The sequence below is a fragment of the Alligator mississippiensis genome, chromosome 15 (assembly GCF_030867095.1).
Source record: "Alligator mississippiensis isolate rAllMis1 chromosome 15, rAllMis1, whole genome shotgun sequence".
Taxonomy (NCBI): domain Eukaryota; kingdom Metazoa; phylum Chordata; order Crocodylia; family Alligatoridae; genus Alligator; species Alligator mississippiensis.
In genome coordinates, this window is record NC_081838.1 from 22,264,208 (window position 1) to 22,279,839 (window position 15,632).

The 15,632-nt window shown below is 54.6% G+C and overlaps 1 protein-coding gene across 1 annotated transcript; it reads right to left on the reverse strand.

The window, feature by feature from the left end:
• Nucleotides 1–1,525: 1,525 nt before the first annotated feature.
• Nucleotides 1,526–5,885, reverse strand: LOC132245897 (intelectin-like protein). The gene is made up of 5 exons (XM_059719114.1): nt 5,619–5,885; nt 4,954–5,112; nt 3,445–3,565; nt 2,874–2,977; nt 1,526–1,678 (listed from the first exon to the last, which is right to left on the reverse strand). The coding sequence occupies exons 1-5, from the start codon at nt 5,883–5,885 to the stop codon at nt 1,526–1,528; spliced, it is 804 nt and encodes a 267-aa protein (XP_059575097.1).
• Nucleotides 5,886–15,632: the final 9,747 nt, after the last annotated feature.

Genomic DNA, 15,632 nt, shown 5'->3' on the forward strand with positions numbered 1-15,632 from the left:
TTTCTTCAAATGCTTTTAAGTGCTGCGTGGCACTTCTTTCTCCTCCGGCACTCGACAGAAGTGTCCTGATCTGGCTTCACGGGGAAGAAATGAGGCCCAAAGGGAAGGAGCAGCTGCCAAGTAATTACTGACTGCTGGTCAGCAACAGAGGCCAGAGCAGCACTCAGACCTCCTGGCAGTGGGGCTGCGCCCCTCCTGCTGGGCCTGTGCCCTCCTGCTCGCCGTGCAGCACCTCGCTGACCTGGCTGGGGCTGGGCAGTGCCGTGCCCTGAGCCCTAGCCCCAACCCCAGCCCCCTCTGTCACCGTGGGGCCCCCTCCCATGCCCCATTTTCCCCTCCACAGACTGTGCACCGAGTTGCTCTCTGTGGGGCTGTGCAGCTGCTCCCTGGTCTCTGCTCTGTGCCAGGATCTCAGTCACCTGCATGCCTGCGGCTGCCAGCTCTGCATGTGCACAAATGCATTGCTCTGGGGCCCCCATTTCCTGAAGGGGCCTTGGCCAGTGCTCAGGATGCCCGGGCATTAATCCGCCTATGTGCCCAGCTCAGCAATTGTGGCAGGCTTTGGCTTGGAACAACTTTATTTTTGGTATACGCTGTATGGTGCATGCTACAGAGTTTAGATGGTGTCACCTAGAGATGGCTTTAGAAAAGGACTGCTGGGGCTAATCTGCGAGAGTGCCTTGGTCTGGAAATGCCCTGAGCTTGGGATGATGTGGGCGCAAGAAGCCACTTCCCTGCTGACCCAGAGCCTGGGAGAACTGGGCACGCATTGACCTTGGTCTATCACATGTCCAGCGGGTACCATGCTGGCACTGGATTGTAGCGCGCTCTGTGCTGGGGCAGCAAGGCGTGCCTAACACATGCATTGAAAGAAGAGAGGTGTCCAAGGCAGGAGGAGAGGGGGTGTTGTGCCATATTACTCAGACGTGTTCAATGCGTGTGATAACAGCTTAGTGCTGGCGAGTGCAGGGTCTGTGGTTATCTTGTACTGCACAGTCCTTGTTGTGTTCATGTGAGGAGGGTGTTACTTTGGCCCCGCCTTTGCTCCCAGCTTTCACAGTTCCTAGTCTGGTCTTTTTGCTTCTAGCAGTGGGAAGCAGCGGAGCCTCGTGCTGGAGCGCTAGGCCTAAGGTTATGAGGAGCTGTGTGGCACCAGTGGCCATGGGAGTGGATCCCAGAGTGAGCTGGAGCAAGGCGCATCAACCCTCTGTCCTCTTTGCATCATGAACAGCAGTGCGGACCCTCTGTGCACCCGCTGAGAGCAGCAGATGCAAGATACTGTGTGTGACGGTGACCACTGAGAATGATGCCAACAGTGACGCCTCACACTGATTGTTCTGAAAACTTTCCCCCAACCTCTCCAGATCTAAAAGGAAGTGATCACATGGAAACCCCAAACCTGCAGCGTGGCAGTCAGCATTTTATTTGCATCCCCAAGAGCTGAGAAAAGGGCAGATTTTCTTTCTGGTGAGCAGCTCGGGCTGGCAGCGGTGGTGTTTCACCGGGAATGCCAGCCTGCCTGGACTTAGCGGTAGAACAGCAGCACAGAAGATCCGATCATCTCCCGGGACGTGCTCCAGCTCTGATGGGTTCCATAGCCATCCCAGTCGAAGGCGGGGAAGTCGCCACACTGCCTCGGGTTGCCTTCTGGGAAGAAACCTCCACCGCCTATGCAGTGCTGGGAGGAGCAGAGAACGGAGGCAGTGCCACACAGGAGCAGAACGGCGCAGAGCAGGGGCCCATCCTACCTGCTGTCCTGACTCCGGGCTGTGCCAGCTGCCTCAGACCAAGGTGCAAGAGACCCTGCTCCAGCCCCTGGGGCAATCATGGCTGTACTGTCTGGCAGCAGGACAGCGTAATCTTGTGGCAGGCTTTTGGCACCTGTATGCCCAGAAGCACGTACCATGCATGGTCACACTGGTGACTGGGAAGGCATCAGGCCACCCGCCCCAGCCAGGAGGACCTGGGACAATAGTAGGGAGAAGTGTAGTCATCCCTACATGTCTGCACCTGCAGTAAGGGCCTCTGTCAGGGATCGGTCACACCTCTCACCCTGGCCTGGCACAGCTGGGCAGACAGGAGCGTGTGCTGCAGGTCTGGCCAGAGCCTCTGACCGCCTGCTCCTGCCGCAGCCCCGGTCCCAGAGCTGGATCCCGTGCTATGCAGACACAGAGCAGGACACCCCTGCCCCACAGCGCTCATGGCTCAGCCCCCACCAGCGAATGTGGGTACACCTCGGAGTTGTTCCGTTTCAAATCCCACCGAGGGGGGAGAAGAAGTGATGGAGGGGCAGGGGGTGCTGTCAGAAAGACCCCTCTCTCTCGCCACACATGGTCCGGGGTCCCCTGTACGTGCCCCGCCCAGGGCTGGGCTCCCCTCACTAGACTAATGGGACAACTGAGGGAAAAGCAGGCTCCCAACATGCTGGATGCTGGAGCCTCCAGGGCTCCAGCTGCTGGGAGGGCAGGCTCCACAGGCCTGGTGTGAGGCAGGTAGCACTGGGGGAGGCCCTGGCCTGTGCTCTGCAGAAGGCTGAACTAGACATGGGGTGGTCTCCTGCTCTGCTTTCTGCTCCATGCTGTGTCCCCTTGTCTGATCTCTTGCATCAATGAGCTGAGGACAATGATGCTGAGCCACTGTATGAAGGGCTCTGGGACGCCCCAGGATTGCTGAAACTTCAGTTAGAGTCCTGCCTCTGTAGTGACCTGTCATTGTTCGTGTCGCATTGGGACCTTCTGGCGCAGGAGTGACACCCACATGCTTGGCTTGGCCTGGGGTGAATGTTACCACTAGCACAGCAGGCACAAAAGGACCCAACCAGTGTCAGCGAACAGCCCGAGGCAACTCCTTGGGCCTGATCGGGGGGTACTCACATGCTCAGTGTTACAGCCAGTGACTTTCATCCCTGCACACAGGGCCATGGCCGCTTTCTCATGATTGAACACACGGAACTGGATGAAGCCAGCGATGAATTCAGCTGGTGAAAGAAAAGGCGAGTCAGGAGGCTTGTATGCAATGGAGAGATGGAGCCAGGAGAGAGGAGCAGAGCGGAGCCTCTACCCTTGGGAAAGCCCATGAGCTGAGAAGGCCGGGGGCTCATGAAGCACAACTCCAACCTGCAGAAGTGACCAGGAGATGCCACAGTCACAGCTGGGCTGTTCACTGCTGCTGTGTCACAGCTATGTAATTCCTGCGTGGCACTTTTTAAGTTCTTGGATCTGTATTGAGTTCAATTACCATGTACAAATGTTAATGTGGAGAATACACGTGCATGGACACACACACACACACGCAGGTGCACACACATGCAACCTGCTGTTCCCTGGGGATTTTCCACTTGTTCTTGTGTTGTTGTTTTCCTTCAATCCAAAATAAGGGTCATTCATGCTGGAGGGGCAGGACTGCTCTGTGCAGCACATGCTCCTGCTGCTAACCCAAGCTCACCTCGGCCATTCGGGGAGTAGTAGGCAGCGGTTTGCCCAGGGCTGCCGAAGTCATAGACAACAGGCACGGCTGGGCCATTATTCATAGGGCAGATACCAGCACCGTATTTCACTGGGTATTTCTGGAAGACACAAACATTATAGGAATCCAGCAACAGCATCTATCCTTGTAGTAGCTAGCAAGCAGGCACTAAGTCTGATGTGGAGAAGGCATAGATATAATGCATTTGCTGGACAACTGTGCCATGTGTATCACTTTGCATGTGCACACATTTTTGGGTAGTGTAAAATCAAAGAAAACTTGGGCTGGAAGGGAGCTCTTGCTTTAGAGAGGAGGGCATGGACCAACGGCTTGAAGTTGCAGCCAAGCCAGTTTAGATTAGATGTCAGGAAAAACTTCCCTGTTAGATCAGGGAGGCAGGGGAATAGATGAGAAGGGAAATTGTGGATTTTCTGTTCAAGAAGAGGTTGGACAGCCACTGGCCAGAGATGATCTAGGTGCAGTGATGCCTGTGCTCTACTATGGGGATTTCCCAGGCTTCTGCGCTTTGCTGGTTGCCCCTGGGGTTTGCAACTGGGCTCTGCCAATGCTCTTGCTGAGACCAAAGCTGGAGTTTCCTGGCTAGAGGGTCTTGTGCCTCCGCTCTGGGTCAGACTGATGCCACATTCGAGGTCAAGGAAGGAATTTTACCCCATGGTCAGACCGGTATAGACTGGTGGGGGTGGGGGAGGTTGCCTTCCTCTGTAGTGGGGCTGTGGCCTCTACCTGGGATCTCTTGAGACTATATTGACAACATTTCATAGAAGCAGAACATCGGTGCCGTGGTTCCCCTGCTGCCCTTGTGGCAGGTTACCCTCCTTACTCTGACAGTGAAGAAATTTTTCCTGATGCGCAGTGTAAACCTACTTTGGGCAGTACGCACTGGAAGGTGACATGCTGGGGCAGTTGGGTGGAAGCTCCTTTGGGTAAGGACTACCTTTCTGGCCTGCGTCTGCACCATGGTGAGCACAGTGAAGCTCAGACCCATGCTGGGGCTCCTAGCTGCCATGCCAATACAGATCTTAGGCAGTATAACAACAGGTGAGAGTCACCAGGTGTCTGGCATCACCGCCTCCTGGCCTGGGGAGACACCCTGCAGGGGACATGTGAACCAAGAGCAGGACTAGGGGATGTCCCATAGATTTGGCCTTGCACTAAAATCTCACGCCCAGTGCAAACAGAATACAAGAGGAGTCTGGTCTTCTTGGTGTGGCTCAGTCCTGGGCCCTCTCGGCATGGCAGTGCCAAGGAACCAGGGTTGCTCTGTAATGTGGTATTGAAAAGGCAACTGCCTGCTCATCCCACGAGTGCCACAGTCAAATTCAAACAAGCTATGTTGAGGCCAAAGGCTCCCAGGCCCTAAGCCCCCAAGAAGTATCACTCCCCCAGCTCCCCCCAGGGATGCTGTCAGCCCCCCAGCCCATCTGGCACACGCTGCCTCCATAGCCCCCAACCCAACGCTGCCGTTACCTCGTAGAGCCGGAGCAAGTTTCCACCTTCAGATGACAGGAAGCCATTCCGAGTATGGTACCTCAGGATGGCCATGTCCCTCCAATCTTTCACTGGTGTCTTGTTGGGGACGTGCCACACGGACAGGTCCCGAGCTTGGAGATCGTAATAGCCAGGGTTCTGGAAAGCAAGGGCTGAGCTGGCATTTTGCAGCCAAGCCATTCTCTCGGGGGTATTAACGTGGTCCCAAACACATTAAGTTCACTTGGACACAACACATAGGAGGTCGCTCTTGGCAGTCGCCCCTCAGCTCTGGAGCTCCCTCTCCTGAGGCCCGCAAGAGCCCAACATTTGGAAATGCTGCAAAACTTGTTTCTTTAGGCAAGTGACCAGCAAGTTGGGCTAATTTGGGGTATGTTCACTGGACATTTTGCAAAATGGGATGTGTCTGCTTAAATGATTTTGTGAAAATCTCTGTTTTGGCAAAAGAGCCCAACATGGTGTCACCTCTGCCCCCAGCTGTGACCCACAGATTGAAGAGGCCGAGCAATGCTAAAGCGTGCCGTGGAGAGGGAGAGGGGCCAGCTGGGAAGGAGGGCATGGCACACTGATTGCCAGTGTCCCTGAGGCAGGGGCAGCAGGAGAGTGGGGAGCAGGTGACTGATGCCCCGGAGCAGGGCTCCCACCTTGTAGTCGTCGCTGGTGGAGCCCACGGCGGAGCCGAAGGTGTTGTTGTTGGCCCAGTTCCCGTCCCCCTCCGGGTAGAGGGGGCTGCTCCCCTGCTGGCTGGACCAGCGGTCACCCACAGTGCACTTCCCACGGGCATTGTTCTCATGCACGCTGGCCACCAGGGTCCAGCCGCCGCCGCGTGTGGTCATGTCACAGAAGGTCTGGTAGATCTCGCCATCCTCAGTGCTCAGGGTGTACAGCCCGTCTGTGGTGGGAGGAGGCATGGTCTAGGGCGGCTGGGCTGTGGGAAGGCGAGGGCCTCTCCAACAGCTTGGGGAAAGTAGCATGGGTGCCCGGGCTATGTCCCTGGGGAGGGTCTGCAGCTGCGGGAGTGAGGGCAGAGGGCCCTGATACCAGGTGTCATGGAGATGCTGTCCTCCATCTGGCACTGTTGCACCGCTGGAATCGCCTCCCCACAGGACTTGGGCTGGCATCCCCATGGGTGATTTTTATATCCCTCTGGGGGCATCGATGGCATGTATCTCTAGCTCCATAAAACTCCAGCTCTCTCTATATATATCTCCATATATCTCTTCCTTCACTTATCTCTTGATCCACATATCTTTCGCTGTATACATCTGTGTCTCCATTTATCTCTAGCTCCATATATCTCTGGCTCCATATATCTCCAAGCTCCATACATATCCACCTCTATATATCAGCCATGTTAGGGCCAGAAAGGCCATGTCCAGGGAGTGATTCTGGTACCCCAGCTGCATGGATATGTAGGTGTGCAGGGGCAGGAGGCCTGATACATGGGGCTGTGTACAGGCACCCGCCCTACATATACCCCCACGGCTGACAGGTGTTAGGCGGAGGAGGCTCCTCCTGCATTTCAGCTGTGTGGTTGGGGCCCTCACCCAGAAAGCCAGAGCCTGGGTCCCTGGACCCTTGCCGAGAGGGGATTGGAGCCTGGATCTCTCCCCGTTCCTGGCAGGGGGCTCTGGCCAGCATGGCACCGAGTGGGCATCAGCTCAGAGCCTCAGCGGTGCTCCTTTGGAGTCTGCTTTCTGGGTTGCCATGAGAGGGGGATAGGTGGGGCCAGGGCAAAGAAATCTGAAGCAGGGCATGTGTGGCTCACTGAGGCGGACCCCTGATCTAAAGGGGAGTCAGCCCTAAGCTCTAGCCTTGAGCCATGGTGTTGCGGCAGACCCTTTTTTATCCAGCACCCTCATTATGCCTCGCCTGCTGGCTGGTGGCTGGAGACCTGTGCTAGGAAAGCTAAGGGTAGCATGTTCAAAGCACATCTAGGTGAGGGGAGACCCCTGGGAACTGGGTCTCCTGCTTCTTGGGTGTGTGCCCTAGAACACGGGAGGGTCCAGCTCCTCCCAGCAGGCATGCTTGTGTATAGGCATTGACAGCTGTGTGTCTACCTGGTGGTGTGTAACCCTGCCATGCCTGCTCAGCCCATGTGCTACGAAACAGCTTACACCACCAAAGTGCAAAGTGAGAGCCAAAAATGGCCAGCCAGAGGGCTAGGAAATTGCCCTGTAGATGTGCAAGGGGAGCTGAATTCTGCCCCATATCAGGAAACAAGCCACAGCCTCAGAAACCATTCTGCCTGCACAAGAGCGGTGCATACAGCAAGACCAGGCCTGTGTGTAACTGAGGGGCAGGTCCTGTGTTATTACAGAATGGGCTTGTGCCTCATTGTGGGGGACCTGCCCTGTCCCTCACGCTGCTCTTCCTCCTTGCCTGGGCCCGTGACAGTAGAGACAGGGTCCAGCGGCTCTGGAAAGGACAGATGCAGCAAGGCAACTTGCCCAGCACACACTCCTTGTGCCAGTGTCCCTAGAGCAGGGGGTCCCTGATCAGTGGTTTTCTGTGTGCTTGGAGCCCCGGCTGTGTCCTGCACTTTGTCCCTTGATGTGGCTCACATGAGGAGCCCCACGCAGGGGCCCACAGCGTCAGGCATGTACGGGCCACTTGCACCACTGGAAAGCCCCCACTGTGAGCCCAGGTGGGAGCCCTGTGTGCATCCCTCCTGGGCACTGCTGGGCACATCACACTGCAGGGCCCTTTCCAGCAGGGAACGGGGCAGAGCATGGGCATCTTGGACCCCCCGGCAGCAGGCACGCTGTATTGTCTGGGGCCCCTTCATCTTCGAGCTGCACCCCAGTAAAATATGCTCCTGGGTTCAGTTGGGAATGAGCTGGCTCTGCTGGGGGTTTGTGTGTACAGCCAGATCACCCTCCCTGGTCCCAGGTGTGCAGGAGCCCCTGGTACCCAATGCACTGATACATGTGAATGGACTGCACCAGCTCTATCTTTCCCTGTGCCCAGGCCAGGCACAGCGCAGAACCAAGGTGGCACCGGGAGGGTTGAGGATGCCTCCTGTGCACTCACCTTCAGCGTCATGCCGTCTGGCTTTGATTTCCTTGCAGCTGCGGGCCAGGCTCCAGCCATGTGGGCCACTCTGGTTGTTTGGGCAGCAGGACGTGTCCTTCCACTTGTTCAGCAGGTTGAGGATGGCAAGCTTCAGCCCCACGGTGCCCTGGTTGCCATCTGCATGGGGGTCACAAGGGTTAGGAGGGCTCTTTGTGACAGGGACGGGGCCAGAAGGATGCAGACCCCACAATCCTGTGAATACGGAGCCTGGGGAAGACCTGTGGCCAGGGGAAGGCTGTCCGGGTCAGGAGAAGGCACTGTGAGGGTGCAGCAGCGATGTGCCTGGTTATCTGTATCCACTGCCAATGTGCACGCAGAGCCATTCCCAGCCAGGTGCTGCCTCGCTGTCAGTGGTGTCTCCCAGATCAGACTGGGAAGCTCTCCAAGGCCAGCGATTAGCCCTTTAAGGAGCAAGACCTGCAGGCAGTGGGGAGGCTCCAGTAGGAGCCCCTGAGTCAAAGCGGGACAGCAACAGGGAGCAGGTGGGCCAGGACACAGAGCCGCTGCCCGCCAGCAAGTGGGCGGTGGGGCACCAGAGGAGCCCTGCAGAGCACTCTCAGGGAGGAACCATTGAAGGACTTATTTCTGTGAGTGGGAAGAAGGGAGTGTGAAACCTGGGGAAAAAGGACCAGACTGGCTTCTAGGGATGGCTGCACAACCGCACAGACCCAGCGAGGCACCTGCAGGCCCCAGCACAGAGGTGCACACCCAGCTCCATGGCACACTCACAGCTGGTCCAGTGCCTCTTTGGACTGACTTCAAGTGGGAGTGATGGGTTGGAAGATGATGCCTTTAAAAATGGTTTCACAGCTCTAAGTTAGTCTCAGACCATTTTTAAAGCCTGGAGCAAACAGAGAGCATTGGGATAGCCTGGCTAAGGCTTGAGGGAGCTACTGGCTGCTCAGAGCTTTGGAAACCAGTTATTTCTTTCACAGTCTGTGGGAGGATTTGGGATCCCATTTCAGGTCGATTTGGGGATGCCTGACAGTTCTTTCAAGTATCTCAGGATCAAAATCCAAAATAGCTAGTCACTTAAAGCATCTCCCACATACACTGGAAGCCCTATTGGGCAGGGACAGTTTTGTTCTTGGTCTGGCAGGGCCCAGCAGTGCAGGCCCTAGGCTGTGGCTGGGCTTTTGCATGCTGCTACAGCAGTGATGGAGCCCTCAGGACTGTCCTGGCCTGGGACACAGGCAGAGAGGAACGTCTCTGCAGCTGAGTCCCTGTGAGCCACGAGCAGGATGGCAGAGTCGGCCGTGGATGTCTGAGTCCAGCCTGGAGTCAGCACAGCCCACGCCTTGCCAAGGCAGTTGTCCCCCTCCCACTTCCTTCCAAGCAACCCTCATCCCGGCTTCCCTGCTGGGCCGAGCTTGGGAGAATCATGTCCAGGAAGAAGAACCAACCCTGCACTTACTGCACAGGCGGCCGGCAGTTGCGGAGAGGAGCAGCAGCAGGAGGACAAGTTGCTTCATGGTGAACTTCACAGCTGGGAAAAGAGGAGAGCAGGGGCTAGTAAGCAGCACGGCAGTGGGCAGGAAGGCCCGGGGTGGGGGTGATGGTTGTGGGCACCATTCAAACTCAGCCGGGTTGCTACATGCCGGCCTCTCTGCAGAACCCGCCTGGTGCTCTGGAAACTCTGTGCTGAAACCCGTGGGCTGTGGGGATGGGCCTGGAGCAGCTTCCTCAGCACTGGGTCATCCTGGGAGCCCACCCAGGTCTCACCTGGCTCGGGTGTGCTCGGCCATGGGAAACTCCAGGGAACCCCGTGCCAGCTGGGCACTGGGAGGAGTACTGGCGTGCGAGCCCTGAGCCAGTCAGCCCCTGTGTTCACTCATGAACTGAAGCCAACAGGAGCACTTGCGGTGCCCAGCGAAGGCTAGGAGCGGGTCCAGAGGGGGCGATGAATGGTCTGGTGTCCCAGGCCACTCTCAAGCCCTGTGTAGGAGAAGTCTGTTCACCCTGCAGCATCCGAGACCCCCACAGTTCAGTCCCAGCTGCACCCAGTGATGGGGACGAGCCGTGGCTCCAGCTACCTGACAGCATGTTGCAGCGCTGGGGCACAGACGTCCAGGCAAGTCGCTCTACTTTGTGCCTTCATCTCCTGCTTAATGGCTCCTGCTTCCCAATGGGTTTTATGCAGGAGTGCAGGGCTCGACTCCCAAGTCAGAGGTGGAGGGTGGGGGTCTGAGGCGGTCCCCAGACCTTTCTCCCAGGTCATGCCCACCTGGTGCGGGCCGCAGCTGCCTGGCTGTCAGCCAGAACCAGAGGGCCTCTGGTTCAATGCTGAATGCTAGGAGCGGGCTTTGGTGGTGGGTCCTGAAGGGACAGAAGCATCTCCTTCGGGCTCTAATGATAATGCACTAGAGCAGGGCAGGGCTTGGACATAGCCCAGCGTTTCCTGTTGCTACCTCAGTCCACAGGCTGTAGTGGATCCCTTTCCAAGGCCCTCGCTCTCCCCATTCACTGCACAGGGGCCCTGGTGCTCGATCTGCTTTTAGGGATAGACCCACAGAGGCTTGGTGCCTGCAGACATAGATGTGCTGGGAGCCAGGTTGTAGCCGGTGTTTTGGAGAGGAGCAAAGAGTGAAGTGGCCGTTCTCAGGCTGCCATGTTTCAGCCCCATCTGCATTTCATGTCAGATGATGCGTTCCTGCCTCCTTTGAACAGGATTGTGAACGGTCAGAAGCAGGAAATCACCGCCCAGAAATTAGACCCTGTTTAGAGACGACTGAGAGGCTCCGCACAGGGATCGATGCCTCACATTCCTGGGGGGACAGCCCCCAAGGGGATGCTCAGCACTCACCAGCTCTGCAGGTCCTGTGTCTTGGCAGGTCCAGCTGCACAGCCCCACACTAGGAGGCTCCTAACAGGGAGAAGGGCAATCCCTGTGGTGCTTCTGCCCCTCTGCCTTAAGTAGGCTATGGGCGACTTTTTGAAGAAAAGGGACCAGAGCAAGGCAAACACAGCGCCCAAATGCCAGAGCTGTTCCCACCCACCGGGATCAAAGCAAAGGCTACTAATATGAAATATAAATCTATTTGATCCTCCCAATAGATCAATTCATTGTGCGCCGGTGACACAGCTGCGAGTCCAGCCGTGTTTGTTCAATAGCATATGGCAGGCCTGATGCTGTCACCCACTCTCTGCATGCTGTCTAGGTGGCAGAGATGAATGGCTCCGACCCTGAGAAGGATATTGATGTTTGCCACTGCTGTAACAAAGAAACTGTTTAAAGAAGGAACCGTACAATGCAAGTTTCAGAGACCGATCTCAGCCCTTTGGACTGTTTTCCTAAGGAAGCTTAATTTTGAAGGAACCAACTGACCAGCTTGGTGAATTTATTGATTCCAGTAATAATCGATCATTGGAGCATGCAGCTCCACATTACCACCCAGGACTGACACAGCCACAGTAGATACATGGGAGTTTTGTTCTCTTGTCGTTCTCCTGTTCTTTAAGTTACTCTGTTGTCCTGTTGCAAGCTGCCCTGAGCCTTTGTTGGGAAGGCAGCATATAAATCAAACCAATAAGTATAGAAAGACTTATGGTGTGGAGTCAGCTGTTCCCCTTCTACAGCTTACAGAATTGTGTTTTACTTCCTTGCACTTTGGGCATTGGCTTTTTACCTTGCCGTGTGCATCTCCCAGGAGTCAGCAAACTCAGGTACACTCGCAGCTTCTCCTCCTCCTCACACTCAGTACAGACTTCATCAACATAGGCACAATGTTTTGCCCCTTTGGTATGTCCTGAAAGCAGTCCAGTGATCCTGGCAGCTCTACCACTTATCCATGTTCTTGGTAAGGTGCAGGGCATGGGCACCCTGGGAACAGCATGAAGGATGGGATGAAAGGGAGGACACAAGACTGCAGACCGTTACCAGCATGTGCTGGAGCTCTGGAGGCACAAAAAGTTTCTTGACTGGGAGCTTACACTTTCAATCATGTGCAGTCTCACCAGCCCCAAGCACTAGCTGCTGTCTCCAGAAACCCACATCAGAAGACACTTGGCCTTCAATAAATCATTGCAATATTAGCCTTCTGGTTCTTGAGCCATTACAGTACTCATGTCACACTTATAAGATTTCACTGTTGCAAATCCAACAGCCAGAGTTGGGTTTAGCTCCTTGAATGAGGGCTGAGACGTGCGCTTCTTTACTTGATGAATAGCAGCTTCGAGGAAATAGTCCCTTCCTTTTCTTAGAAATAAGGTGCATGTGGAGGAGGTTAATCTGTACAAAAGGCTTCTGGATTCCATGTCCCTTGCTGGCTTCATACCCAGGTCACATGCCCTTCTGTGCAAAATCTTTGGCCAGACCCAAGTTAACAGGCTGTGGACAGTCATGGGGTGACATGCTCTGGCTTAAGATATGCAGGAGGTCAAAGGGGGTGACTTTAAAGGTCCTTCTTGACAGCAACAGTAGACAGTGAAGTATGCTCCCACTGAGGCCCCCAAAGTGTTCCCCACAATAACTCAGGCTAGAACTCAGTCCGGTTAACCCCTTTTTGCCACAGAGGGCAAAGCTGCAGCTAGAGGCTGTTGGCAATTTCCTGTCAGAAGGTTTTTTTCAGCAAAAAATTACTTTTCTGCAAGATTGAAATTTTCTACAGGAAAACTTTTATTTGCCCAAATTTTGTTAGGATATTGGCTGGATAAGCTTCATGTTAGGCTGGCTTCAGTTGCCGTCCAGGGGGTCTCATGTCCCATTCTCCCCTGTAAGCCTGGCTGCTTCATAGCACTGCATACGCCTGCTTGCTTTGCATTCTCTTCTCTGCCCCAGCTGTACTGTGCATTGAGGGAACCACATGCCTAGGAAGGTGCTATGGGGTAGGACCTGCCATTAGGGGGAAGGAGGGGGTGGAGAACATGAAAATTCAGCTTCTGTAACCCATCATAGCACCACAGGTGATGTTTGGAGTCAAACTGTTTTGAGAAGAAAGATTTTGGATGATTTCAACAACAACAAAAAAGAAGGATTTTGACCTGAGAACTTTGAAACATCTTGTTTCTCTCCAAATATAGCTATTTGGACTTTCTGTCCTGATTTGAATAAAACCAGTATTGAGATGCTGGAGTTTCCCTGTGATAGAAATTCGGATTTTCACCCCACTCTGGTCGCAACCTGCCTTCACTCCCCTGCAGCAGTTGAGAAAGCGTCCGCAGGGATTCTGGAAAGCTGCTGGTGTCACCAAGGTCTGAGATCAACTTTGGGCAGGTAATGGCTAGTGGCTTTGTGTCCCCATGTGCCTGTCCCTACGGTCAGGGTGGATTACTGAATGGGCCCACAGACCCAATGACACACAGGGTCCCACAACTTTGCAAAGCTCCCATTGCTGCCGTTTTTGGGCAACCGCAGCTCAGTCAGTGCAGGCAGTGCTGGTGGTACCCTGTGGGCTGCTGGAAGACCTGTGCCACCACTGCCATAGAGAGGGGGTGCACTGCTGGCCCAGTCCTACAGCAATAGCCTTGGTGCCTGACCAGCCTCCTCCTCCTGGCATGGCAGCCTCTTCAGGGAGTGACTCTGAGGAAGGGCCGTGCAAGCCCAAAAGTGCCGGGAGCACCACAGCTAGAGGGAAAGGAGCAGCAGGGGCAGGCGGCCCGCGTGGCTCCGCTCTTCCCTCAGCTGCTGGTGCTGGGGGTACGGTGGACCGATACCACTGCCAGCATTACTGGTCAGGGGGAGAAGAGGGGGGCTGCAAGCAGGCCTAGAAGAAGGGATCTCAAGGGTATGATTGTCCTGGGCTCCTATGCTCCTAGCTATGCAATTCATCTTTCTCAAGAAACAGTAAGAAGCCAGCTATCTGAAATATGGTAAATGCCGTGTGTTCTTCTTGTGCCTTTTGTGGTTGGTTACAGTCAGCACTGGCAATTTTCTATCAGCAGGGGAGGGGGCGGGGGGCAATCCTTGTTGGGCCCCATGCTGTTTGGTGCCTGGATCCCAACAACTTGTAGTCCTTTGTGTGTGGTACATGACTCCCTGTTGGCCTTACCCAGGCTGCACTGAGTTTCCCCTGGGTAACGGTTTGCGCTGCCTTGCATTTCCAGAGCAAATAAATGACTCCCATGGGACAGACACTAATGATGGAGAAATCCCTAGCGAATCTTTGGGGTTAAATACATGGGGACCCCTCCCCGCCAGGACAGCTACACCAAAGCTGCAGACAGGAAGTAGGCAGCAGAGCCTGCAAAGCATGTTGCATACTACCAGCACTGAAGAGGGCACTTTCACTGATCTCAGAGTGTGTACCATGTGGGGTAAATAAAGAGTCTCCTCATCTTCAACAAGGACTCGATGAAACTGTCCCAAGATCAGGCAGTCATACAGCTTTTTTGCTTTAACCACTTACCACTACTGCCTCCCAATGTTGAGGCTAGAATGCAAGCCCTTATTGTGGGTCCTAATGCTTAGACCTTCCCCGGCCACAACAGTGCACACTGGGCTCTGACTGTGTAGTTCATCCCAGAGGATGTGGTTATGCTTCCCCTTAGTAATCATGGCATCTCAGAAGTTTCCTTCATTTTCCTCCTTGCCCCCCGCTCTCTAGAAATGGCTAGGTAAACTCTGCCTGACTTCACTCTGGCTTATTCTGGTGCAACACAGTGTCAGTGAAGTTACCCCCAGCCTCTGGAGTTACTCCAGGTTTACAACAGCCAGCCAGAGCCCCATATGGGGTAACTGAGAGCTCTACTGATTTACAAGGAGCTTGACCGGTTTACCCCAGCTTAAAGTTGCTTGCAAAGCAGGAAAAAAGAATATTGGGGCCAGCAATTTCCTGCTGGTTTCTTCCTGGTTTGTGGTGACTTGAGCAAAGTTTACATTAGTTTACAGTCAATAAATTGTTTGTTCAAAATGGGTTACAACCGGTTATGTACAATGGTGGAACCTCCCAAGCTGCACCAATGGTCCTCCTCACACAACAGATTTACTTCTGGTTGGCACTGAAGTATTTTCCCAGAGTTACTCCTGGTATGCAGCGGTGGATCTGGTGGCGGGCAGGGGGTGGGGGGCACGGGGAGAGGCACTGGCACACAGGTACCCCCTTTTGATTCCTGCTCCACCAAAAGTTTAAACTCAACTGCTTGGCCGGGGCAGCTGCACTTCTAGCCACAGTGCTGAGGGGGATACTTGACTTCATGGCTTTTTGTTACCTACCTGATCCCTTCTATACTCTTCATTCCACATGGATTAAAAACCCTCGCTCCTTTTTAATGGTCTTGATGGTCCGCCAGTCAAGCCATGCTTTGTTCTGCAATTCTGCTGCCTGTTGCCTGCTCCTGGTCATGACGCTCCTATTTCACAGCCCTGCAGACTATTTTTAGCTCATTCCAATAAAGTTATTCTTGCTTTTGCTTCAATCTTAAACTGAAAAATTCAGCCCCAGGCCCCTAGCACATCAGGAAAGCTTCTAGTTTATTTTTAACTGGAGAAAAATATGTGAGGATGCCCCTCGCTATCTGCAGCCCCCTTTTCAAAATCCTAGATCTGCCTATGCTAGTATGCAACAGGTGTACCCTTGGTTACGCTTGGTTTGCGCAGAACCAGATCTGCCATTTGGAGTGTAAACAGAATGAAACAAAGGCAATAG